The sequence below is a fragment of the Heterocephalus glaber genome, unplaced genomic scaffold (assembly GCF_053883595.1).
Source record: "Heterocephalus glaber isolate CG9 unplaced genomic scaffold, H.glaber_assembly_v1.0 deba00000621, whole genome shotgun sequence".
NCBI lineage: Eukaryota > Metazoa > Chordata > Mammalia > Rodentia > Bathyergidae > Heterocephalus > Heterocephalus glaber.
The window spans coordinates 16,896,149-16,923,281 of NW_028258153.1; the positions used below are offsets into that span (position 1 = coordinate 16,896,149).

At 41.6% G+C, this 27,133-nt stretch overlaps 1 protein-coding gene and 1 long non-coding RNA gene across 9 annotated transcripts in view; one reads left to right on the forward strand and one right to left on the reverse strand.

Annotated features, from left to right (window-relative positions):
- Plekhm3 (pleckstrin homology domain containing M3) overlaps window positions 1-26,829 on the forward strand; it is a 191,545-nt gene extending 164,716 nt beyond the window's left edge. For 3 of the 4 annotated variants that reach the window (XM_004851142.3, XM_021263547.2, XM_087206224.1), the window contains exon 8: window positions 20,016-26,829. In XM_004851142.3, coding sequence (XP_004851199.1) covers window positions 20,016-20,193 — 178 coding nt within the window. In that variant the 3' untranslated portion in view covers window positions 20,194-26,829. The other variant, XM_087206225.1, reaches the window with a different exon arrangement.
- LOC110350500 (uncharacterized) overlaps window positions 1-27,133 on the reverse strand; it is a 172,896-nt gene that overhangs the window by 98,008 nt on the left and 47,755 nt on the right. For all 5 annotated transcript variants that reach the window (XR_015449187.1, XR_015449186.1, XR_015449185.1 and 2 more), the window contains exon 3: window positions 3,190-3,294. This is a non-coding gene — a long non-coding RNA (uncharacterized LOC110350500). The remainder of the gene's footprint in view (window positions 1-3,189; window positions 3,295-27,133) is intronic.

A 27,133-nucleotide genomic window follows, 5' to 3' on the forward strand; every position in this document is an offset into this window, starting at 1 on the left:
TTTCTATGTGTACAAATAATTGGTCCTTTCCTGTCCCCCTCCAAGAAATAAGTAAGGGCATGCAGGACCTTAAGCTTATTTTATTTTTTTTATTTTTTGGTACTGGGAATCAAACTCAGGTCTTTGTGCTTGTGTAGCAGGCAGCAAAACCACTGAGCTAAATCCCCGGCCCTGGACCTTGAATTTATTAATGCCACACTCTTACTAGTTGAGTTCACCTACTCTGTCGCCATATCCAATGTGCACATACCTGAAAAATATTTCCCACATCACTCTTGAAAATTAACAGTAACCTCATGGAAAAGTCCATTGCAGGTACGTTTCTAACAGAGTTCATCCTCTTTTTCATGTTGAAAATCTACTTTGTTGGTATACAGAAAAGGTCTCCCAAGGAATTTAGTCCAAGCCTCCTTGCTTCCATCCATCCATCCATACTCCAGAAATGCCCAGTTTGAGCAAAAGAACATGGAGACCCCTCCCCACACACTTCACCTTTTGATTTGGTCTTTTTAATTCCACATTTCCCTACAACTCATACTGCCCTTTCCCCAGCACCTGAACTTACTGGGGCCTGGACGTTGTCCTTTGTCTTGGCACTTTCTGTCCTTCTTTAGGTTCCTTGTATACAAAGGAACCTAAATACCCAAACACCTGATTGTAGCCAGATTTTACAAAGTTTGTCTAAAAAGAAAGAACTTGTTTATTAAATTGTTGAATTGCTTCTTCCCAAAGAAGAAGCTAATACATAATTTTTTTCAGCAAAGCTTGAATAGTACATTAAGAGCTATGTTTTATGTTGCCATTTCCCTTTGATTTGTGCATGTTAGTACAGTGCATAGCTCCATGGAGGCTGAGTGTGGAGATGGTTTGGCCTAAAGTTGTCACTTAATTTATGTACCTGAAAAACTATAAAACCCTAGATTTGCCAACATCCTTACAAATGCTCTTCCATTTTTCTGAGGAGCCAGCTGTACTTTGTCACTTTTTGAAAGAGTTTCTTGTTAGGTGTTTGGGCAAAACTCACCAGGGTTGAGGGGATGCTAGTGGAACAAAACTTTAAGAGGCAAGGGAAAGAGCAGCACTACCCAGAAGCTAGTCTTTCACTGTGGCTTCCTATTTGTTCAGCCTCCATTTTTGTGAGTCCTTGCACAAACAGACTGAATACCTGGATTATGCCCTCATCTGGACTCAAATACACATTCATTACATACCCTTTTCTCACTAATCAGCCTGTCACATTCCTTTGTTGGTAAATGGTTCCAAAACAAACTGTCAGAGCACCTAATTAGCAGGTTTGTGGGCTGTGCTTGGCAATCTTGTTACATCCTGTTCAACAATAGAGGACAACAGTCTTGGCTAGGTCGGGTTTATGGGAGAGAAGAGCTTCCCCCAATGTATATACTCTTTTTTAATGATACTTCCTTTCTGTGGTTTTTCTTGGGAAGCAGCCACTCATTGAGTACTGTAATGATGTGTGGTGTCTTATAAACAGCTAGAGGAAATGTGTAGACCTCTTCATAGCTACCTTTTCTGGAGAACCACTTTGTTTCCATCTATAAATTGTTCCTTCCTGTCTCTGGGATAAAAGAGGAGCATCTTGAGAAACTTCCTCAATGGTCCTCTAGGACAATAGTGATTCCTGCCTGTGATTTATTTGAGAGAGAGAGAGAGACAGACAGAGACAGAGAGAGAGACAGACACAGTCTCTGAGACTTGACCGAAGGCCTCACCCATGCTAGGTAAGCACTACCAGTGACTGCATTCCCAGCCCCCGCCCATGATGTAGAATCATCCCTTACCGAGATGGAAGGGACTGTGGAAACCATCTAGACATTTGGAGAAGGGCAAAACTCAGAAACTCAAATATTTTGTGAGTGGTAAAAATAGGATGGTGACATACCAAGATGAGATTCTATTCTTCTAAAGTCATATGACTGCCCACTCCTAAATATATTTCTTGTGTCAGTCAAGGTTTTGCTCAACAGAAACTCTTCAGCACAATGGTAGTTTGCTCTTTTGGGATGGAGGGGATTAAATTTTTGTCAAAGAGTAACTTTGACAAAGTAACTTGGTAAATGACATTTCACCTTGGCTTCATGGCTCCTATATTCACACATCAAAATGTTTCAGAATGTCTGCTCACACAGAAGAGACTTTTGTGAAACCCTTGGTACTGACCCGAACCTTTATGCCATTAAGCCACTTGATAAATATAGTGCATTTCTAAACACAGTCCTAGCTGGTGAGGCTGCATTGTGTTTGAGGCTATTTGGTCACTTGAATAGTTGGCTGTCTTCTCTACCTAGATACATTTCTTACCGAGATTCTAAGTTAGGCATGTGGTTACTATTGTGTTAATTGTGTCTCTTTTTTTATTTTTTGGTACCAGGGATTGAACCCGGGTCCTTGCTCTTGCGAGGCAAGCAATGGAACCACTGAGCTAAATCCCCGGCCCAATTGTCTCATTTTTAAGCATTCCAGACAACTTAATTTTTTTGTTTGAAGAAGGGAATGTTCATCATTGTTTTTGTTTTTGTTTTTTGGTACTGGGGATCGAACTCGGGACCTTGTACTTGTGAGGCAGGTGCTGGAACCACTGAGCTAAACCCGCTGCCCATTCATCATTGTTTAACTCATATTTTAACTTTCTAACTCTAAAATTGATGTTTACTATAGAAAATGTGAAAAGCTGTTACTATAGCCCATTTACTAAGTGACTCAAAAAGCTGGTATTTTGAGTAGGGCCTGAACAAGAGAAGGCTCTACAACAGGTCCAGGCTGCTGTGCAGGCTGCTCTGCCACAGAGCCATATGATCCAGCAGATCCAATGGTACTTGACGTTGTCAGTGGAGGTAGGGATGCTCTTTGGAGCCTCTGGCAGGCCGCCATAGGTGAATCACAGCGAAGGCTGTTCGGAGTTTGGAGCAGGGCTCTGCCATCATCTGCAGACATGAAAAGCATCTCCTGGCCTGCTATTGGGCCTTCATGGAAACTGAATGCTTGACTATGGGATACGAAGTTACCACAGGACCTGAGCTGCCCATCATGAATTGGGTGCTGACTGACCCACCAAATCATACAGTTGGATGTGCACAGTAATAATCTATCATTAAATGGAAGTGTGTATACATGATCCAGCCTGAGCAGGTCTAGACAGCACATGTAAGTTACATGAAGCAGCCATCTTACCTTCTGTCTTCCAGGATGCACCTGTGACTTCATGGGGTATACCTATATGGCATCACCACTCAAAAGTGGACAGCTGCAGCACTGCAGCCTCTTTCCGGGATATCCCTGAAAAATAGTGGTGAAGGGAAATCGTGACAGTGGGCAGATATTCAGGCAGCACACCTGGCCATACATTTTAGTTGGAAAAAAAAAATGGTCAGATTTATGACCATATACTGATTCATGGACTTTAGCCAGTGGTCTGGCCAGATGGTCAGCAACTTGGAAGGAACATAACTACAAAATTGGTAATATATTTGGGGAAGAAGTATGTGGATAGACCTCTCCATATGGGTGAATGATGTAAAGATGTTTGTGTTCCATGTAAATGCTCACCAAAAATGTGGCCTCAGCAATAGAGGACATTGATAATAAAGTGGATAGGATGACCCATTCTCTAGGTAGTCGTCAACGTTTTTTCTCAGCCACTCCTGTCATTACCCAATGAGTTCATGAACCAAGTGGCCATGATAACAGAGCTAGAAAGAAGCCAGGGCTGGGGATTTAGCTCAGTGGCACCACACCTGGCTTGCAAGCACAAGGTTCAGAGTTCGATCCCCAGTACTAAAAAAAAAGAAAAAGAAGCTATGCATGGGCTCAGCAACATGGACTTCTACTCACCAAGGCTGACCTGGTTACCTGCTGAATGCCCAGTCTGCCAGCAGCAGAGACCAACACTTGAGTACCCAATATGAAACCATTCCCCAGAGTGACCAGCCTGTAATCTGGTGGCAGGTTGATTATATTGGACCACTTCCATCATGGAAAGGGCAGTGCTTTGTCCTTTTTGGCATAGACACTTATTTTGGATATGGATTTGCCTTTCCTGTACATAATGTTTCTGCCAAAACTACCATCTGTGAACTTATAGAATGCCTTCTCCACCGTCATGGTAGTCCATACAGCATTGCTTCTGACCAAGGAACACATTTCGTAGCCAAAGAAAGAAGTGAAGCAGTGGGCTCATGCTCATAAAATTCACTGGTCTTATGGCTGGGGGCATCACAATCCCCAACTTGAAACTGTACTACAAAGCCACTGTGATAAAAACAGCATGGTACTGGCAAAGAAACAGACCCAAAGATCAGTGGAATAGATTAGAAGATGCAGAAACAACTCCAGACATACTCAGTCACCTCATCTTTGACAAAGGAGCCAACCACCCTCATTGGAGGAAAGATAGCCTATTTAATAAATGGTGTTGGAAAAACTGGATTTCAACCTATCAGAAATTAAAACCAGACCCATACCTATCACTGTGCACTAAACTAAGATCGAAGTGGATTAAAGATCTAAATATTAAGTCAGAAACACTAAACTTGCTGGAAGATAAGTTAGGTAGAACTCTTGATGACATTGGCATGGGAAAAGACTTTATGAACAAATCTTCAGTAGCACGAGAGCTAGCACAGAGAATCAACAACTGGGATCTCATCATATTAAAAAGCTTCTGCACTGCAAGAGAAACTACCAACAGAGCTAAGAGACAACCTACAATGTGGGAAGAAATATTTAGCAGCTGTAGCTCAGACAAAGGTCTACTATCAAGAATATATAAAGAACTGAAAAAAATCAGACCTCCCAAATTCAAAGACCCAATTCAAAAATGGGCATCCGAAATGAACAGACATTTCTCAGACAAAGAAGTAAAAACAGCAAATAAATATAAGAAAAAATGTTCAACATCACTGGTCATTCGAAAGATGCAGATGAAAACAACACTGAGATTCCACCTCACCCCAAAAAGAATGGCTGCTATCAAGAAATCAACCAATAACAAATGCTGGCAGGGGTGTGGAGAGAAAGGAACCTTTCTCCATTGTTGGTGGGAGTACAGACTGGGGCAACCACTATGGAAATCCGTATGGAGATACCTCAAAGAACTAGGACTACACGTCCCATTTGACCCAGGTATTCCCCTACTGGGAATATTCCCCAAAGAATTAAAAGAATCATACCACAGAGATATATGTGCACCTATGTTTATAGCGGCACAATTTGTAATAGCTAAAGCTTGGAAACAGCCCAAGTGCCCATCGACTGGAAACTGGATAAAGATGTGGGTTTTTTAATAAAATGGAGCCATAAAGAATGAGCTCAGCCATAAAGAATGAGGAACTAGAGACATTTATAGCTAAATGGATGCATATTGAGGCCATACTCTTAAATGAAATAAATAGGACACACATGTGTAAATACCGAATAGTTTCTCTAGTGTGAGAAATTTAAAATGTAAATAAGGATGAAAATGATTAAAATCAATAATTGATAATTTGAAATAAAAGGCCCAAGGGTTTGGGGATGGTAGAAGGGAAAGGGGAAAGAAAAAAATTGTGAGAAAAAAAAAATGGAATCAAACTCTCTGTAGATAGGGAAGGGTGGAGGGGGTGAAGGGTGCAGAGGTAATGGGAGAAAAAATAAAAACTAAGATGCATCATGTTCTGGTACAAACACCCAATGATAAATGTAAATGTATTTTATACCTAAAATGTACCAATAAATATATATATTTAAAAAATAAAAAATAAAATTAAAAAAATAAAAATTCACTGGTCTTACCATGTTCCCCACCACCTAGAAGCAGCTGGATTAATAGAAAAGTAAAATGGCCTTTTGAAGAGGCAGTTACAGTGCCAGCTAGGTGGCAATAACTTGCAGGGTTGGGGCAAGGTTCTTCAAAAGGCTGCATATGCTTTGAATCATTGTCTACTATATGGTACTGTGTCTCCTGTAGCCAGGATTCATGGGTCCAGGAATCGAGGGATGGATATGGGATTGGTACTACTCATCTTGACCCCTAGTGGCCCACAAAATTTTTGCTTCCTGTTCCTGCGACCTTATGCTCTGCTGACCTAAAAGTCTTAGTTCCAGAGGGGAGAAGGCATGTACCAGGAAGCACAGCAATGATTTCATTGAACTGGAACTAAGATTTCCCCTTGGTCATTTTGGGCTCCTCATGCCTCTGAGTGAACAAGCTAAAAAGGGAGTTTACAGTGTTGGCAGTTACAGTTACAGTGATTGATTGAGACTATCTAGGGGAAATTGGACTATTACTCCACAATGGAGGGAAGGAAGAATATATTTAGAGTGCAGGAGATCCTTTAGGATACCTCATAGTATTACCATGTCCTGTTATTAAGGTCAATGGGAAACTACAAAAACCCAATCGAGGCAGGATAACAAATGGCTAAGAACCTTCAGGAATGAAAGTATGGGTCACCTCACCAGATAAAGAACCAAGACCTCCTGAGATACTTGCTAAAGGCCACAGGATTATAGAATGGGTGGTAGAAGAAGGTAGTTATAAATACCAGCTACAATCACATGACCAGTTACAGAAATGAGGATTGTAATTACTGTATTTCTTTCCTATTTTTAAAATATGATTGGGCATATTTTAATATCAGCTCTTAAGTATTGTTAAATCTATATTATACTGTTAAGTTATGGAATGTTAGGAGTAGAGTAAGCATCAGACAAGAAAAACTTTGCCTTCTATTCTGAGGAGGGACTTCATGCATTTCCATTTATACACAGGACATTTATATAATATTAGGCCTGATTATGAACTCGCTATTGTATTTGAAAATTAAATATGGTTTTAGGAGATGCTTCTGGTTGTCCAGTTGACAAGGGGTGGGTTGTGATCGTTAAGTGTTCTATGCCAATTTGAATGGATTAAGAAATGCCTAGAAAATTACTGGAGCACAGTTCTGCATGTGTCTGTGGATAATTGCCACAACCTGAAGAGGGAAGACTCAACCCAGATGTGGGTGTCACCAACCAAGAGGCCTGTGCCCTGGATAGAATAAAATGGGAAAGAATGAGGAGGAGGAGCTCCAGTCCCTTCAGGCTTCTAGTGCATGCTCTCTAGCCTTCTAATGCAGACCCATCAGCTTTCCCACACAGACTCACACCAAACTCTACAGTTAGCTCCAGGTCTTTGACCTTCAGCTGGATCCTCCATCTGTCCAGTGCACAGCCAGCCATTTTACATTCTTCCACTCCTTATTCCACAGGTGGCCATTGTAAGTATACCTTATTATCAAATCTGTCCCTCTAGTGACTGATATGTACACAAAAATGTAAAGAAAGAAATTCTCCATAATTATTCTTTTCCCACACACATGCATTCATATATGAAACTGGGATCATGTTGAATATATAATTTTATACCTTGCATTTTTATCACATTATATCTGACCAATGAAAATAATCATATTTAGCCTCTAAACTTTAAATGATGGATACTATTAGAGGAAATTTTTTTAATTGGCTCAAAAAACATTTAGATCCATTTAATAAGTACAGACAGGCTAGTTCATGGAAAGATCACTGTAGGGGATAGAGAAGTCTAGGTGTCATTCATAACTGTGCCAAGAACTTGCTACATGACCTTTAACAAGTCACCACCCCCTGGACCTACCTATCAGGCATATGGCACTATTCTAAGCTCTTGTTGACAAAAATGTTGAGCTTTGCTCTGGCTCCATTGCTTAGCATTTTTTATTTGTCTAATAGTTTGTCATGAAATTTTCAGTGAAGTTGACTAATTTTGACACTGTTTACCCAAAGGAACTGGGGTACAAATTCACATATCTGTTCATTCCACTATTTTGAAAGAATGTTCTTTTTAAAAAATGGACTTTTCTGTTTTACTCCCTGATCCATCTGGAACACCACATTGTAACTGCTCAATAAATAATTCATGAATAAATGAGTTTGCTTTAATTTTACAAAATTGTAGTTACTAACACTATTTTAAATGGCTTTAAACTTATTTCAGGAAAATTGGTACTTAAGTGACATCAACAAATGTGACTTTATTGAGTGACTGCTAACATTCTATCATATGTTAGGAACAGATGTATTTTAGTGGGCTAATGGAGAATGTAATGTCAGGAGAGATACGATATAAAAAATCTGAGCTTTGCTAAGCTACTCAGATAATTTAATTTTCCAAACATCTTTTAGTTCGTTTTTTAGTGTATACAGTACTTTCTTCTTCCCTGTGAGACTGTAAATAAGTAACCTGAATACACAATAGGGAAGAGAAGGAGTATTTACCTTTCCATACAAAAAAATGTTGACTTTTCAGACTGAGCAGCATGTTCTGAAATTAGCTGTTTTGTGCTTTAGACTTACAAAAGGTACAGTAATAGCTTAGTTTTGTCAGTATATATTTATATTTTGAGGGATTTTTTTCCCCACACAAGTAATCATGGAAGTACAGATATGCCATTAAGATTGTCTTTAAAAAATTATTTTTCTGTGCTAATGTCAACATCTAATGTGTATTATCATATCTTTATTAATCACCTCTAGTGTTCTGAATATTAACCCACAACAATACTGCATCAGGAATCATACGCACATAAAATGTACAACTACCATTAATAAGTTTATCATGCCTTCAGAGTACTTAAAGTAGAGATAAAGGCACAGTTCATAGATGTTCACACTCTTTACAGAATTTGGTGTTTGAACTGAATCATACCAGCACATAGAACCTTTGTAGAGCCAGAAGGAGCTTAGAAATCATTTGCCCATCATTTCCATGCTAGATCGGCCAGAAGCCTTATCTGACACCACCCCTGCAGCTACTGGGAAATTCTGGATACTACATCTTACTTCAGTGTCCTGCCTTACCCTGCTGCCAGAGCACTACCCCTAAGATCTGGGCACCCACAAACCATCTCAAGGGATGACTTGTCTCCTCACCACCACAACTAATGGAAAGAATTTCACAGCCTTTTGATGACAAAATAGGAAAAGATAACAGCAAAAAGGAGGAATTCATGTGAAAAGCAGAAATGTGAGTCATTTTATAAAACTTACATCAGTGATTCAAAAAAATCTTGCAAATCTAAAATGAAAAAAGACAAGCAAATTTTCCTTGGCAGCCAGAAGACCCTAGAGTGGGGAAGGGAAGCTCTAGCTGAAAGCAGACCGGCCCAGGGGCTCAGGGACAGAGGTGGTATGAATGTCAAAGCTTCCAGCAGCAAAGGTGGCTTTTCCTTTCCTCTGCTTCCCTGAGAGTATTTAAGATAAACTGTTTATGTTGTTTTTTTTTTTTTTTTTGGTACCAGGGATCGAACTCGGGTCCTTGCGCTTTCAAGGCAGGCGCTGGAACCACTGAGCTAAATCCCCGGCCCCTGAGATAAACTGTTTAAAAGAGAGAGACCTAACACTTGCAAAGTACCAAAGAGCAGTCAATATTAACACTTCTTCCCTGGCTAGTCCACCCAGAAGTTTCTTCATTTGTGTATTTGCGCGCCTGTGTGTGTGTGTGCGCATGTTTTGTTGAAACAGGGTCTCACTGCAGTCCAGGTTGGCCTTGAACTGTGTAGCCCAGGCTGTGTGTAGCCCAGGCTGTCCTTGGACTTGCTCTCCTCCTGCTTCAGTCTCCTGAGGGCTGGATTACAGTGGACCCTTGACTTACAAACTCATTTAACCCAAGTTGGTGAATTGAAGGCTCGGGCTCCTCCTCACAGCTTTCAAAGTCTCTCTCCTCTATAATTTTAGCCCACACTTTCTTCTAGGCAGATCTCAGTGTCCTTAGAGAGACATTGGCCCAGGATTTCTTGATTAACCCCACACAGGAAAGGATGTTGTAATGTTCCTTCCAGAACTCTTTAAGGGTTAAATCTGTATCTGAGACCATCTGAAAGCACAAGTGTCTATCATTTGAGTTGTAACCCAAGTTGTTCGTATGTCAGACCAGTCGTAACTCGAGGGTCCACTGTATAGGCATGTGCCACCATGCCCAGCTCACATTAGTTTTTCCTCACCGAGGGGGTCTGTCGATCTTGCTAAGGGCACCACACAGAGACAGTGAAAGAAAAAAAGCTTAAATATTGCCTGTACTTCATTGCTACTGCCTAAGCTAAATGCTTCTCCCAGTGAGCCACTGTGTTGTGCCCCTTGACAGATTCTTTTGCCAAGCAGCACTAGCATAGAATGAACTGAGTATTAGAAAATTTATGTAATGCCATCTTGTTAAGAGAATTGTCTTGGTGATAGGGAAATAATCTAAAGTAATAACAAAATACTTTGTGTCTTTCATTTGACTGTTTCTCTTCACAATTTATATCACTAACCAATAATGTATCCCTAATCAGCTGGTCATGCTGTTTATAACATTAGATAGGCTTATTTTCTGGGCCATTTTTTACATTTTCTAATTTATCAGTACTTGAAAATTTCTTTAATTTGACTCTACTAAGTGTTTTAATACTTTGAGAAACTCAAATGTAATATGTTAAATAACAGTGAGTCCTATTGAGAGACTTCGGTAAATTATTACAAGTTTTATAAATTATTCTTTATCAACCCCAAACACACTGAGCCACCTTATCTTTGACAAAGGGACCAAACACATTCCCTGGAAGAAAGATAGTCTCTTTAATAAATGGCGCTGGAAAAACTGGCTTTCTACATGCCAAAGACTAAAACTAGATCTGTGTCTCTCACAATGCACTAAACTAAAATCAAAATGGACCAAAGATGTAAGTATTAAAACAGGAACACTAAACCTGCTGGAAGAGAAAATAGAACTCTTGAGGACATAGGAGTAGGCAAAGACTTCTTAAAACCCAGGTCACACAGGAAATAATACAAAGAATCAACAACTGGGATCTCATCCTATTAAAAAGCTTTTGCACAACAAAAGAAATCACCAACAGAGTGAAGAGATAACCCACAGAGTGGGAAAAAATTATAGCTAGTAGTTCTTCAAAAGATTAATATGTACAACATAACAAAGAATTTTTTAAAAATCAGACCCCCCAAATTAAAAAACCCAGTCTAAAAATGAGCATCTAAAATGAATAGACACTTCGCAGATGAACTACAAATGGCAAATAAATGTATGAAAAAATGTTCAACATCACTGGTCATTCAAGAGATGCAAATTAAAACAATGCTGAGGGCTGGGATTTAGCTCAGTGGTTATGCCTCCTGCCTCACAAGTGCAAGGTCCCGAGTTTGATCCCCAGTAGCAACAACAACAAAAACAATGCTGAGATTCCATCTCACTCCATAAAGAACAGCTAATATCAAGAAATCAACAAACAACAAATGCTGGTGGGGCAGTGAGGAAAAAGGAACCCTTCTCCACTGTTGGTGGGAGTGCAGACTGGTACAATCAATGTGGAGATTCCTCAAAAAACTAAAATTAGAGGTCCCATTTGACCCAGCTACTCCCCTTCTGAGTATCTTCCCAAAAGAATTAAAAGCATCAAACCACAAAATATATATGCACCAATGTTTATAGTGACACAGTTTGTAATAGCTAAATCTTGGAAACAACCCAAATGCCCATCAGCTGATAAATGGATAAAAAAGATGTGGTTTTTTATACAATGTAGTACTACTCAGCCATAAAGAAGAATAAACTTGAGACATTTATAGCTAAATGGATGCACCTTAAAGCTGTACTCTTAAGTGAATAAATTGGATACACATGTGTAAATATTGCATTGTCTCTCTGGTATGAGAAACTGAAAGTGTAAATAAGGACCAAAATGTATAATAGATAATGTGAAATAGGAAGAAATTGTTCAAAAGGAAAGGGGAACTGGGTGGGGGTACTGTATAGAAGGAAGGGAAAAGGAAAAAATGGAAACAAAGATTTTGTAAATAAGGAGGGGAAGAGGGATTAAAGGGAAGGGAGCAGATTTGGGAAAAAAGAATCAAGATATACCATGTACAGATACAAATTCCCTATGATGAAGGTCATCATTATGTATATCTAAATTGTACCAAGAACATTAATTTTAAAAATAAATTATTTTTAAAAGGCTTATGATAAAAACTTCACATTATATTTTTGAACGGTTACATAAAAAGACTGGTAAACAAATGTAGATATATAAATTAACATTATTTGTTTTAATCTTTATTAGCCTAATAATGTTCTTATATTCAGTTGCCTGTGTCTTACTTATAGCAAGATGTTTCTAAACATGTCTTGGACTCTTAGGCATTTTGAACTACTTTGGGAATTTTTACAGAAAACCATTGCTTTTATAAACAGTTCTTGATAGCTACAATTATAATGTATTTTAGCTTTTCCAGCAATGGTAGAAAATAGCAGAAATAGAAAATTTCTTTACTTTTTCTAATAGTGAATAAATTTTCCTGAAGTAATCCTAAAAAATGTGGGCATTTGTTTGTTTGGGGTTTTTTTGGTACCGGTGATCGAACTCGGGTCCTTGCTCTTGCAAGATAGGCGGTGAAACCACTGAGCTAAATCCCTGGCCCCATTTGTTTCTTGACAGTTATAGTAACTGTCAAATGAACCTTAAAGTAAAAAGTTAGCCATATCAGAAAACTATTTCATTCAGATCAAATCCATTATGATTTTATACACATACTAGAGTATGACTGAGTTCTGTTAGCATCCACAGATTAGCAGAAAACATTTACTGTTTTAAGCATTTGCACAAAAGATGATGAGGTAGTATCCCCTGGAGGGTGGCAAAATTAACAAATGAATTAATTAAACCTTGTTTGCATTCTATTTTGAAGCCCAATTTTAAGTAAAGTTTTTGTCAAAGGCATTAGCTGAGCTTAGTTTACAAACTCAAAGTCCAAGACCTGTGAAAGCCAAATCCTTTGTGAGCTGCAATCAGGGAAAAAACTCTTCCATAATTAACTTGGGCTTAAAGAGCAGATAAAGAGATCTTTGCAGGACATGCCAATTGTCCTTCCCAGATTGAGGGTTTAGCAGGTATTTAGGTATGTGTTGAGTCACTTAAAGGACCATGTGGCTAGTAACAGGAGAAAGAGGGCCATATTTCAAATCAGAAGACTAGAATTAAGTCAAAAGTTGTTCGCCCACTCACTAGCTCTAGGATCAGATAAGCCACCAGTGCATTTTTGTATTATATCTTACTTAGAACGAAATTTAATAAAAATGGGAAAACAGACTGTACAGTACCTAGCTTAGAAAGCTGTTTTAAGGATTATAAAAGATAATTTAAAAACAGGAACAAAGGGCCAGATAGATGTTGCCTAATTTAAACTGTTAATTTTGATCTTACTGTATACACACTTGCTATTCAAAAATTATTAGAATAGTTTTACAGACTAGAATTTAGGCATCTGTATTTCCCAGACATGTAGCCAGAGGAGCTGGATCTTTTCCAGTCTCATAGAATTCCACTGAAACCATATAAATGAACTTTTAGTTCTCCCACCTCCCTACTCTCAGCAAAAAAGAAAGAGGAGTTGGGGATCACACTGAAAAATCCCACATGTGATATGCCCATGTGTATGTCCATTTTCCCTCTGCAAGACTCAAGTTCTGTAATCCAAGATTTTCATCTTCCTTCCCACCTATTTTTCCTTTTCTCTTTTGCACTGCTGAACCAAAGACGGGCATTTGGAGAATTTAGATTTCTGGTCAACCTGAAACAAACCTTAGCTGGAGATAGTACTCAAGGCAACTGCTATAACACCACTTGGACGCTTTCTTCAGTCATCAACATGCAATTATAATCAATTCCTTACTGAAATTGTGGGTTAACCTTTCATTATTATAATCTTCCTACTCCCTCCAAAAGAATGGATCTATCAGATCTTATCATTTGTTTGAATTATATTTAATTCATTTCACCTTAGAGCATTTAATAACATGTTGTGTATTTTTGGAATAGCTTACCTATGTATAGATGTATAGCATGAGTATATACATAGTACATAGACAATCATGCGGGCTTAACACCATATGTGACACTGGCTGATTTCCTATTTAAAGAAATTACAAATTGTTTGCTTCTGTTCATTTACTTACACAATAACAGAAAACACCAACCTAAAATATTAAAACAACCAGCCCCCTGTAACTACCTCCCTTAGCTAAGAGATTTAAGTAATCATCTTGGTTTCTTGGAAAAGCCGGTAATAGCTAGTGGCTCTATGGGGCGCCTTACATGGTATCCATGCACAAAACCGCACTCACATGCCTGATAACGTGCACTTATTTCTGCTCCCCACCCAATTGGTTGTGGGCTCTGCAGAGTGGAAATCAGCAAAGCTCTGCCCTACTCAGCAGGCTTGTCCTTTAGCTTGTCAGGGATCCAACCAAACTAAAACCTGAATTTCAATCCAAGTGAAATATCTGAGGCCATTGCCTGAGCCAAAAATAAAAACACAGCAGGAGAAGAACCCAACATATGCAGAGCAGAAGCATTTCAGTGACCTCAACTCAGGGCAGGGGCCTTTAGCAGTTTCCTGTGACCTCCCTATGTGCAGCTAGAATCTGGAAGGGTGCAGACAAAGCCATTGAGCCTGTCTCTAATTGGTCTCACATCATCAGCATTCCAGAACAGGAAACTGTCTGCAGCCAGGAATTCTTGCCACTTTGCCATAATATTTGAGAAGCAAACCTTTTCCCCCCGAACATATTTGGTTCTCCTAGTTTGTGGCAGGTTAGTTCTCTTGGATTCCAAGCAGTAATAACATCATGTCTGTTCAGTCTCTTTGCAGTAGACTATTATATTTCTAGATTGTGAAGTTCTCTCTCACTTCCTGTGGGGCAGTAAGCTAATTTTTAGGTCAAAGACTGTTCATGAAATGTATGTATAGTTTCATTCCATTCTGTGGTGCACTTGCTGAGATGCAAAGTGGGATTTGTGTTGCCCTGAAACAGTGGAGACACTCCCCTCCCTTGATCCCAAGAAAGGAGAGCAGTTTGCCAAGGCTCATACCGTTTATTACTAGTGTTGTCCCCTAGAGCTTCCAGGGAAGCAGAATTCTAGCCTGTCCTTCCTAGTCCCACCTACTATGGTGTGTCCAGTGCTTACTGACACACACTCAGTTCACTCCAGTGGGGCTCTACCAGTGATTCAAACACAAAACACTTCAGTATAGGGTTGAAAATGCCTACTTCTTCTAGCTGCCCCCTCCCCCAAAACCCACATTTAACAGTTCTTGAGGACAATAGGTACTGATGATAGCTGGGATGAGAGAAGGCTTAAAACAAATCCTTTATGTCTAATTGAAATTTTATGAGGTAGAGGCAGTGAGCTCTTTTTGGCCAAACTCCTGATAATGCTGTGTATCCTAATTCATAGTTATTTTATAGCTTGATTAATACAAATAAAATTCAAAGGAATGTATCACACTTTAAAACTCGTCTCATTCAGTCCCACCTTGACAATTTGAGACTTTCTAAGGAAGAGACAGCAAGCAACAGATACACTCATTCATCCACAGACCTTGGACCAAGGAAATTTGGAGAGGAGGTTACAACCCAGAGTAGCTTTTTCCCCTACCCCAAATCTGCAAGTTAAAAGGACCTTAGATATCATCTAACTCAACCTCATTTGCTTCTGTAGAGAATGAGGCTTAAAGATGAAGTAAATTACCCAGAGTCCCCCTGACACTAGGGCCAACCTCACAGTAGAGATCTTCCTGTATGGGGAGAGACCTTGTGAATGTTTTACTGCAATGTTTCACTGTAGAAGTTGACAAAACTTAAGTACCTCACAGTTGCACAAAAGCAATCTATTCTGAAGCATATGCAAAAGTGTGTGCCTTTGATTTGCCATGAAGCCTGGGTAGGACATGAAGAATGGCCCAGAGAGTGTTGGCCAAAGGGCAAATAAAGTCGACTGAGGGCCAAACCCTGAGAGCTTTCGGGAAGAAATGCAAACTCAGCGAGTTGATAGTTAAGGAGTGACTGAGCAACGCATAGAATTGTGCCTGGGTGGCAATTTCTTAAATCATGTTCTAAATTACTTTTAGAAACCACTGGATAGTTAATGCTAGTGAGTTTCATTTAATCAAACAATGTGTTAAAGGTACATATTTGTGCAAGTTAAGTGAGTATGTACTATGTTGTACCTCACTGTTGACAAGAGTGTAAGTCGGCAGGTGATACAAATCCAGGGGGAGGGGTGTGCTGTTTAAGTACCCTTGGATATCCCCTCTGTGATTCCTTTTCCACACAGATTAGGTCAGTGGTTCCCAACAGGGATGATTTTTGTCCCCCAGGGACATTAGGCAGTATCAGGAGATATGGCTTGTTGTCAAAACTCTCAAGGGACTGGGGAGGATGCTGCTGGCACCTAGAGAGTAGACATTCAGGGATGCTGCTAAACATCCTGCAGTGCACTGGACAGCCTCCACTTCAAACACCTCCCTGACCCAAAAGTCAGTAATGCTGAGCACAGAATCCTGATCACATAAAGCCATGGATATGCTCAAGAAAAAAGTGGAAAACTCACTGGGCAACTTTGGTCAATAGGAGTGACACTGCAGTAGGAGGACACAATGTCCTCGTCGGTGGTGAAACTGCTTATTGCTGGGACTAGGTAACTCTGATATGAAGACCCTGGCTTTCATTTGATGTATCACAAAAGAACAGCAAAGGGACATTTCTCTTTCATTACCTATTGCAGCTCCAGCAGAGTGATGATGTTGGTAGATTTGCCTTTATATGAAAAGTGTGTTCCTAAAAAGTTATGTGGTAAGTTATACTTTGAATACAATCATAAAACTTAGGAAACATTCAGGAGCCAGTCTTTCTCAAGTGAAAATCCCTTTTAATAAAGTTCTATTTTCAAACTGGAATATACCTACATATTGCGTTTTTAGATGTAAATGTTTTGTTTTTCCTGTGCATTCTATTTTTATTACAGAGTTCCATAAATTTTATGTAAAGAGAATAGTTTCTCTTTCCTTTTCTTGCTCTGATTCTTTTCCTTTAAAAAGAAAATTAAGGGTGGGGGAGTAATTAACTATAGATTCTCTGAATTTGGGAAGGTCATTGATCAGTCTGTCCATAGGACAGTTGAAAAGATGTCTTCTGGGTTATAAATTGTGAGAAAATAGGGCTTGGCTCTATTTTGAAATCATTAATTTTGGTTTTATCTCATACTTCTTTTCAGTTACTGACCTTTGGCTAGAAAGAGCAGGTGCACTGGTCCCTCCATAACCCTATGAGTATTTGTAACACTAAAAATACCCGATAAGACTCCAACTTCTTCACTCACTGAGGGCCTGGTATCAGCAGAGATAAGGGAGTGGCATTGGAAGGACAGACACAGTGTGTTTTTCCTTATCAAATCAGTGCCCTAGGGCAACATCCCTGGGTGTATAAATCTCTGACTAACACAGCAGGGCAAAGGGGGCAGAGAGAAGGAAATTTATTTGATAAAGCTAGCATTAGTGTCACTTTCCTGATAGAAGGTTACAGAGGTGTGACCTGGGGGACAAAGCCACTGCCACTGGGGGGGTTGGGGTGGAGGGCTGGCCTAGCCTAGAGGCACTGGGAAACCTGGGTGTGACCTTCCTTTCCACTCACTGGAGGAGGAGAAGGCAGCAGAGAGGTCCAGTACAGCACCAATGTCAAAAAGGCAGCCGGCTGGAGTCGCCTGGGAGGGGTGGTGTCATGCCATTTCCATGGCCCTCTCACCTGTATTTGCTCATCTTAATCTCACAGCAACCCAGTGAGTAAGAAGGAGGTCATCATGAGCAGCATGTTACAAACGAGGAAAACCAAAGCACCAAGAAAATAATAACTTACCCAGGATCACTCAGCTACAGAGAGATTTGTGATTTGACACAGGTGTTCCGACACAAAATGCTGTTTCCCGCACAGCGGCCCATGAGCTCACTCAGACAGCTGGTGGCATGGCGCTCAGGAAGAGCCTCAGCCGGCATGCCAGCCACCCAGGTTCCAGTCACAACACTCTTCCCCTTTTTGTCGCTGGGAGACAATCACTAGCCTTTTTAGAATCTGTTTTCTCATCTGTGAAAGGAGCCAGTGCTATGTCCCCAGGTCACCGCTGTGGTGTAGGCAAAGTCAGGCTACAGCAAAGCATCCCAGAAAGGTAGCAGGCAGCCTCAGGGCGCACTGGAGGGATCAGTGCCCGCTTGCCTGTGTCAGAAATTATGCCAGACGCCTTACCCATGATCTCATCTGCGGCAGCAAGCACCCCTGAGGTGGGTGCTGATGTTGTCTGCACTGAGCAGATGAAGAAACTGGTGTTCAGAAGGTGAAGTAACTTGCTTGAGGGCATTGTTTTGTCTGCCCAGAGCACCTACCAAATACCACAGACTTTGTGGCTTAACAACAGAGAAGGACTTCTTACAGCTCTGGAGGCTGGAAATTTCAGACCAAGGAGCCAGCAGGGTTGGTTTCCAGTGAGCCTTGCCTTGCTGGTGGCCTTTCCTCTAAAGCATGGGACAGAAAAACAGAGGAAGCTCTGGGTTATGTCTTCTTAGGACACTATGCCTACCAGATCAGGGCCCCACCCTGATGATGTCATTTACCCTAGTACCAAATAAATGCCCTGCCTCCAAATATAGTCAAGCTAAGCTTTAGCTTCCACACAGTTCAGGCCATAGCAGCCAGCCTGGAAGCAATCTGAAGCTCCTTGCTTGCTCTCCCTGAGCCCTGGGCATGGGGACTGCTAGGGTCAGTGGAGGCCCTGTCTGTTGTTCCCTGGGTGGGACCCACTCCCTACCGTCTCTCCTGCCAAATCACTGCCTTCTCTCCAGGGCATGAGATGTGTGGGACGATACCCCTTTCGCCAGATTCGGGGGCCCTTGCATGGTGCCAGGCATGAGTCAGTGGTGGGCTAGGAAATAGGACCCGCAGGACATCCTGTGCCCTGGGCTCATTAAAACTAGAGGTACTGTGGGAAAAGCCACAGAAGCCCAAGGCTAACCGGTGAGGATTGCTTTCATGGCATCCCTCTTTCAACCCAGTCCATTGCTGGACACTCCCTGGATGCTGCTAGCTGGACAGAGTCATGCAGGCTCCTAGGACAGGACCAAAGTCACTTGTCACTCATGTGTGGAAGGATAAGAACTCAGTCCTCATCAGCAAGCGACTCACTGCAGCAGCTACATTGAGCTTGTCAGTCATCGTTAAAAACTGTTCCGTAAAAACAAGCTATTCAGACTCCTGAGCAGGCTTCCACTAGGCCGAACAACAAACTAGTCATCCACCTGGAACGTCTCCTCTCCATAAATTATAATATCTGATGTGTTATTGGGGAAAAATACTTTTCTTTGCCACTCTCTGATGCTTTCTTGTTCATACTTAGGTTACAAAGGTAGGCTCATAAAGGTAGGAAGTTTTTCCTAAATTTTAAAAAGCTCACAGAGTAATAGACCCCAGGATATCTTCAGAGAATGAAAAGGTGTCATTTTACCTTCTCAAACTCAAAGGCCATGAGTTAACAGGGCCACTAGCTCACATTAACTGAAGTAGAAAGCCGTGTTCTCAGAGGTGTGGCACTGGGCTCGCCATGGGTGTGCCGAGGGTTGATTTCTGTCTGGCCGGGCAGTCCATCCTCGTTTCCTGTCACCTCACCCCAGTTATATGGCCCCTTCCTTCTCAGTAGAGAGGAGACTGGCACAGAGCTTCCAGTGCTGCCCACCGTCACTGTGATCACAGAGGTCTAGGCAGCTCCTCTCAGAAGCCATGTACCTCTCCCCAGCCTTCTTCCAATAAAAAAAATTTTTTAAAAAGGTTTTCAAGTGAAATTCAACCTTGAGCATTTTGAAAAAGAAAATATCCCATGGGCCAGGGATTTAGCTTAGTGGTTCTGCCCCTGCCTCGCAAGTGCAAGATCCCGAGTTCGAGCCCCGGTACCAAAAAAACAGAAAAGAAAAAAGAAAAAGAAAATATCCCATTATCCAGTATAGTGTCCCCACAGGCAGGGATGTCTGGGATAACCTAGTGCCTTAGCTGCACCGGGCCCTGACCTCATGCAGGTATGTTGTTCTTCACTTGTGCTCATCATCTCCGTGGCTGGCTTTTGCAGGTGTGAGAGCTGTGGAGCCGTCTTCCACGCTGAATGCAAAGAAAAGTCTGTCCCCTGCCCGAGGTGCGTCCGACGAGAGCTGCAGAAGAAGCAGAAGTCCTTCTGGCGGCAGCTAAATGTGGACGAGAGCCTGGAGGAGGCGTGCACCATGTTTGAGCTATCCTACCAGAACACCTGACTGCAGGCCACGCTGGCCCTCACCCTGCAGCAACCTGTGGCCAAGTGGCTCCCAAGTAGCCACTCGCACCCGAGAAGAAGGGTCTGTCTCCTCTTCCACTAGATGTAGAGATTTACATTTATTTATCTGTATGTATACACTCCTATGCGTCCCGTACGTATGTTCTGTATAAATCGATGTCTACCAAGTCCTCTGTGGCTGAAAATCTACCCACATACTTGGCCATGAACTTCAGCTGCTTGCTCCTACTGAACTGTGCTTTGTTGCTACATACAATCCTTTATAGTTCAGTTTTTTGTTCTGTTTTGGCTCTTAGGGGCCATTTTTATTACACAAAGCAGAAGAGGAAGCATTTCCCTTAGGCTAACATAGCTTCGGTTATTTCTGTATTATGTATTTTTAGCCTTCACAGAGGCTGGGGGAACTGAGGCAGGCACCATCATTGTCTGTTTCATAAGGAAATCTCCAAAACACAGAAACACACCTGGATCCTTCCAGGCCCTAGTGTCCCTGGCAGACGGGGATCTCTGGAGCAGAGGTACATGGTGGGGAGGCAAGTGTGCGGCTCTAGCTGACAGAAAGCACTTGCCTTGAACTGAGGAGGTTTTGAAGTTAATCTCAGAGTTTTCTCCTGAGGAAAGAAGAGGCCTCTGTGACTAATAACTGCATGTCCTCTGTCTGTTTGCTGGTACAAATCCCAGCACCTGCCTAACCACACAGCTCTCCACCACATCTGCCACATTGTAAACGTGGCTTTCTTCAGAACAGTTTTCCAAGGGTGTGGTGGGTGATATTCGTGATTTTTTTCATGGTGTTGGCTTGAGGAAGTGTCTTAGAATTGTCATTAAAGACATCAGTGCATAGACTGGTAGAGTAGATAGTTTAGAAGAGACAATCTTCAGTTTCCTTTCACAGAGTCCTGTGTAGGTAGCCCTACCTGGTCATTTTGAATGCTTTCTTTCTCCTTGTTCTTCACTGCACTTTCATTTTGGCCTTTGTCAATTTAACCACTCGTCTGTTACATTTTTTTATTGTTTAAAAAATCAGGGTAATTTGAAAAATCTCAATTTTAAACTATCAAGAAAATATGAATAGAATTAATAAATTACATCTAATAGTGTTTGAATAAGTAGATATACACATATATAATTGCCACCATAAAGCAAAATAATGCTATAAGTAATATAGGAATAAGAAACATAACGAACTGCTTTGCTATTTGGCAGGGTCATGTCCTCCTACTGCATTATCGCTGTAAGAGCCCAGCATAACAGGGACCGTGACTGAGGTGGCAAGTAGGACAGCACTGGAAACCCAATCACTCCTTTTCCTCCTAGCTTGGCTCTGCAGAAAAGAAGAACATGCTTATAACAAAACAATTCCCAGTAGACTTTAGGAGACGATCACACTGAGCAGATGTTGTCCATGTGTTCATGGTTTAGTCCTCCCGTGGCTGTTGGGAGCTGGGAATAAGTGGCTCATCAAGGACATGGTGCCTGCAGCTCCACACTTTGCTGCCTCCAGAGGCCAGCTCCTGACACTTCTGTCCATTCAGAGACATTTCACAATAATTTTCCTGCAGTTAAATGTAAGCATTTCACCTCCCAACCCTTTGGCCCCAAACCACATATTTCAACTTAATAGTTCGGCACCACGCATGCATTTATTTTCTGGTTTTACAGTAGCTGTGACCAAGGCATGAAACTTGGGGAGAGTCCAGGGCCCTGTTCACGAGACGCCTCATTGGTGCCTTTTACTCTCTAAAGCAGGTTCACTCATGCACCCTCCCCCAAATTATCAAGAATGCGCACACAAAACAAGAAGGGTAGAAAGTGTCTCAAACACTTGGCAAACAGATTTGATCATCTCTCCTCCTCCCCTTCATGAAATACAGTATTTATATTTTCCAGCCCCAGAGAAGATAGTAGAACATGCTCTTTCACAGGAGAATTATAGACCTGCTTATTATAAAACAGATGTGCTCCCATGGCAAAGTGCCTTCCCCTCAGTTCCCAACTCGGTCATGCAGCTTGCTTTTGCCTTCCTGGAATTAATGTATCTGTGATTCTGACTGTCAGCGGAGCTGTTCCTTGCACGCTGTTCGGAGACCTGAAGTGTAAGGCCATCCCCTCCTTCCCAGCATGTTTGCTGTGTACAGAATGTTTTTTCCCAGTTCACAGGCATCCAGGATCAGAGCTGCCGAGAGTCAAGGGTGACATTCTGGATCCCTGATCTAAACACCTGTGTTTTCGCCAGAATCCATTTTGAAGGCCCTGCAGAATATTAGCAGTCCCTGGGAACTCCTAACAATTTTCCACCCACATCACTTTCTGCTTATTTTCAAAAGGGAAAAAAATAAATGTCCCATCACCATCAGCTACGCAGAACTGGAACCAGGTCCCTGCTGCTGCTGTTTTCTCCCCTTTTTGTAAAACTCTGACAGCCTGGTTCATGCCGGCCATGGGCCTACAACAACATTCTCTGACACCACCGCCAAAATCAGATGGGACAGAGTGGAGCCAGCTTCCAAGTTGGGTCTGCCATGAAAATTCAGAATTGCTATTTTCAGCCCAGAATGCCTTAGAGCAAATGAACGCCCTTACTGTTTTCCAGCCTAACAAATTACTTGGTGCGATGTTAGGTAATTGTTCCACTGCTTAGAAACTGTAGGAACAAAAGCAAGTCTGTTGATTACTCCCTCCTTCTGGCTGAGCTAATACCTGCTTTGCCTCGTGTTCCATTTTGCATCCCATGGTAAATATCTTTGCATGTAACACATATGAGAAAGTGGCCAATTAATCTCCTGCGACTGACAGCTAGGTCCAGGGAGCTGCTTCTCACTCAAAGGCCCATTCCCTGCTGTACACTTGGGGAAATCCCTCCCCGGTGCCAGAAACACAAGTGTGAGACCATCCAGCCCTGGGAAATGCTGGCATCTAATGTGAGGTGAAGAAGCCAGTTCCTAAACTAGCCCTCAGTGTACAGCACCACAGGAGGACTGCAGAGCACTCGCAAGGCAGGCGACTGAGTGGGAGCAGTGTTCTTTCCAGGGCCGCCTGTACCAAACACTGGCAGCATCTTTACAGGAAACCATCTCAGTGCTCACTGTGGTACCCCACCTCATTTCCCTGCCTGTTCGGGGGCCCACGTCATGGTCAGCCTCAGGTCTGTAGTGCTGAGCCTCATCCTGTGGGGAGCTTAAACATTTGATGAGCTGAGTGGGTAATCACTTCTTGATTCTTCTAGATGAAGCGACCACCAGAGCATGGCGTAGGACTTGGGACTTGGGTTTTCCAGCACAGTGGTAGCCTTCAGACACCTGAAACGGAGCTGTGCTAGGAATTCCCTTAGACACTGTAAGGACCAAGGTGTCTATACCACCCTACTTGCCGGGTGCAGCCCTCGCTGAGGACATCTGGCCATCATGTGTCATGTGCACACCCTGAATATTAACGACAGTTTCTTTTTGTGCCTCCTGAAAGAGTTTGGCTTCCAGACTTGCAGTTTTCTATCCATCTGCAAAAAAGGCCATCCATCAAGTAATCATCAGGGTGGGGCTGGCTTGACGCCATGCACACCAAACACCTACTCAGACGGGTGTTATCCAGAGAAGTGGAGACACATTCTGCTCCCACATCAGGGTAGAGCTGCCACTGCTGCTCATCTGTGTGCAGAATTAAGTCTTCTCTATTGACTTGCCAAGCCCTATTGAAATAACTAGATTATGAAATAAACCATCAGCTCTTTATTCTTTATCCAATCTAGCCATTATTTCATTTTATTTCTTAACCTCTAACAGTAAATAGAGATGTGTGCAGTTTCTCCCCTTTTTTGTTTGAGTTTTCTTCTCTACTTTTTTGCTACACTGAAATAATGCGGAAAAGAACAGCATGTGGACAGGACTGAAAGAACCAAACACTTCTCTCCTTGGCATGCATGGAGTTGTTAGGGATTCTCTCCACCTTCCTTCTCTTCCTGCTGTCCTAGTCAGTAATGGGCACTAGGCGCTTCGGATACCCTCCCTTGTGCACTCTTCTGACACTGAATGAGTACAACCAGGTGCTCCAGGTCGAATCCGGCAGTGAGTGAATAAGCCCTGCTCAGTTAATTTGAACAGACAAATGTTGATCTCTTTCATGTAGGACAGTGTTTTGACAGTTAAATCTCAGCACCCAGAAGCCTTATCAGTAGACAAGTCTCACGTTACTGGATTCAAAAATCTCTGACTCAAGAGTTTTTCTCTGGTATGTTTTAGTGGGTTTATGGCTGAGGTAAGATCTAAGTTATTGTTAATGTATAGGTAAAAGTCAAAAGAAAACTGGAATACCCTCCTAAGCATAGCTGGAGTTTTCAGAAGTTTTATTTAAATGGGTTCCAAATGATCATGATGTATGGCATTTTCCTCGTAAAGTGGCCTCTGATGTGACTGAAGGCATTGTTAAATGAGAAAACTGCTGTTTTGCATTGGTCCTTCCGTGAGGAACAGAAGCCCCTCGCTGCTCATCTTCTTGGGAAGCTCTTGAGTGAAGCCAGTTGCTAGTCCAGGTAGAAGATTCAGGCACTAGTGCAACGCTTCCATGTGAGGAAACCAGCCCTCTCCCTGGATCCTCTTTGCTCCTAGGCCTGGCCCAGATTCAGGCCTTGCCCAGATTCAGGCCTTATGGCTAACAAAACACCTAGTGGACAACTGGGCTTAAGGCTCCTCCTCCATTTGTTTCTTTTTCCTGTAGGAGTGCCTTATAGTACTGTCTAGTGCTTCTGTCTAGTCTCTCAGACCCACTGGAAGCCTGCAGGACCCTTCAACTAAATACAAATCCCTTCCTTCTTCTTTCCTGTCTACTCCTCATCCAGATGCACCTGGAGCCTACATACTCCATGACACAGCCAAACTTCCACCTTTGCTTAACCTGGTGCCTTAACCTCATGAGTAAAGGGATTCATGCCGGAAACACATTATTAAAGTCAGAGTGGTTCAAACATTGGCTTCTTATTGCCATTGGCATCTTTACCAGGAAATCCGACTGTGTTATCAAAAAATAGTGAATGTTTAATTTTTAAAAATTTATTATAGTAAGAGACACAATGTCAGTAACCCCCCTCAAAATACTCCCCCCTCACTTTGAACACATTTATCCCACCATTCTTGCAGTTTTCTGAAGCTGTCCTGAAAGTTCTTTTCCTGAGTGTCTTTAGTTGTACCATGTGGCTGCCTCTGTTTCCTGAATTGACTTGAAACATTTACCTTTCATGGTCATCTTGACTTTGGGGAAGAGCTAGAAGTCACATGGTACCAGATCCTATGAATAATGAGGATGAAGATACACCATGATGTTTTCACAAGCCTGCCTTTCTATTGGATAGTACTTGGTAGCAGCACGCACCGTGGTTTTGATCATACCTCATAAAAAATGCAAAGGGGAAACATCCAGAATTGCTTCAGAAAGTAGCAAGAAGGATGGAATAAGTGTGTTCAAAGTGAGGGGGAGTATTATGAGGATAACTGGCAATGGTTTCTTCGGGGGTTTTGTTTTGAGGCAGGGTCTCGCTATGTAGTTCAGGCTGGCCTTGAACTCATTATGTACCCAGGCTGGCCTTGAACTCGTGGCAATCCTCCTGCCTCATCCTCCCAAGTGCTAGGATTATAAGCATGTGCCACCATGCCCAGCTTGGCAATGTATCTTTTACGGTAATCAATTTTTAAAATTTAAACATTCACTATATATTTCAATCATACATGGTACAGAAGATATGACCAGACAATGTTTTAACTTTGTGTTATGCTGTTTCTTAATCACTGTTTTTACTTGCTTACTTTCATTAACCAAACTCAGGGGAATGTCATGATGTCACCAAGCCCAACTAGGAGAGAAATAAAACCAGCTATCCAGAATTAAATCAGAAAATTCAATGAACTCAGCATTTTTCAGGTTCAAAAAACAACAAAAAATAAGAATTTTCTTTTCCCTTACTGTATAAAGATGTTTTTTCAGTTTTGCCACCTTTTTTTTCTAATTGAAAGTGGGAAGGTTCTAGGATAAAGTTTCATGAAAATGTCCCTTTGTGTGGCAGGGCAGTCTGCTGGGCTATGAGGCTGGGCTTTTGCTGTCAGAGCCCCATGGTCTGGCTCCAGGTATCATATGAGGGTCTGACTGGGAATCGCCATTAGCCTACCAGAGAAGGTTTAAGGGGGAAAGCTACTTCTAAGGAATGGTAAAGGAGGGGAAATGCCCAGGTTGCAAATGAAGAGGGTGAACATGCTGAAGATTTCTGTATAACTTGTTCTCAGGCTTCTGGGTCAGATCCCAGTCATATTTCTTACTTCTGCTCATGCGGTAAAGAATTGACTAAAATTTTGGATTTGGGTTCTTACATCACTCTGTGTTACACTATTCATAATAGCTTTTATGCTAACTTATGTACTTTTGTTTTCCGTTTTCTGGATTTTATTGCCTTTTTGGCATAATTTATCCATATTTTTGTTTACATAAATTTAAAAATATCAGTATCTATAATAATATAAAATGAAATTGTGTTGTTGACCAGACCTCTAGTCTTTATGATCATCTGTCACATAATTTAAGTGTACCCATTCCTACTGTGTGAAGTTATCTGTCTCAATAAACAATGCAGAAAGTACCTTCTCATCTCATAATAACTTCTTTAAAATACCAGTTTTGAGGGGGTGGTGAAGGGCCAGTTGAGCACTGGATATTAATTCAAAGATCATATTTGAGGTCTACTGCAATTAAGCTACTAGTATTTTAAAACATCTCTTCATATTAACTTTGTAGATGGACTTTTTTTCTAAATTCATAAACCTACAGTATTCTCATAGCTCCTCCCATGTTTATGAAAAATACAATGTAACCAATATGCACCTGTATTGTCATGAGCCTCATTTGCTGAATCAAAGCATGATCACTTTCAGTTGTGAGCCAGC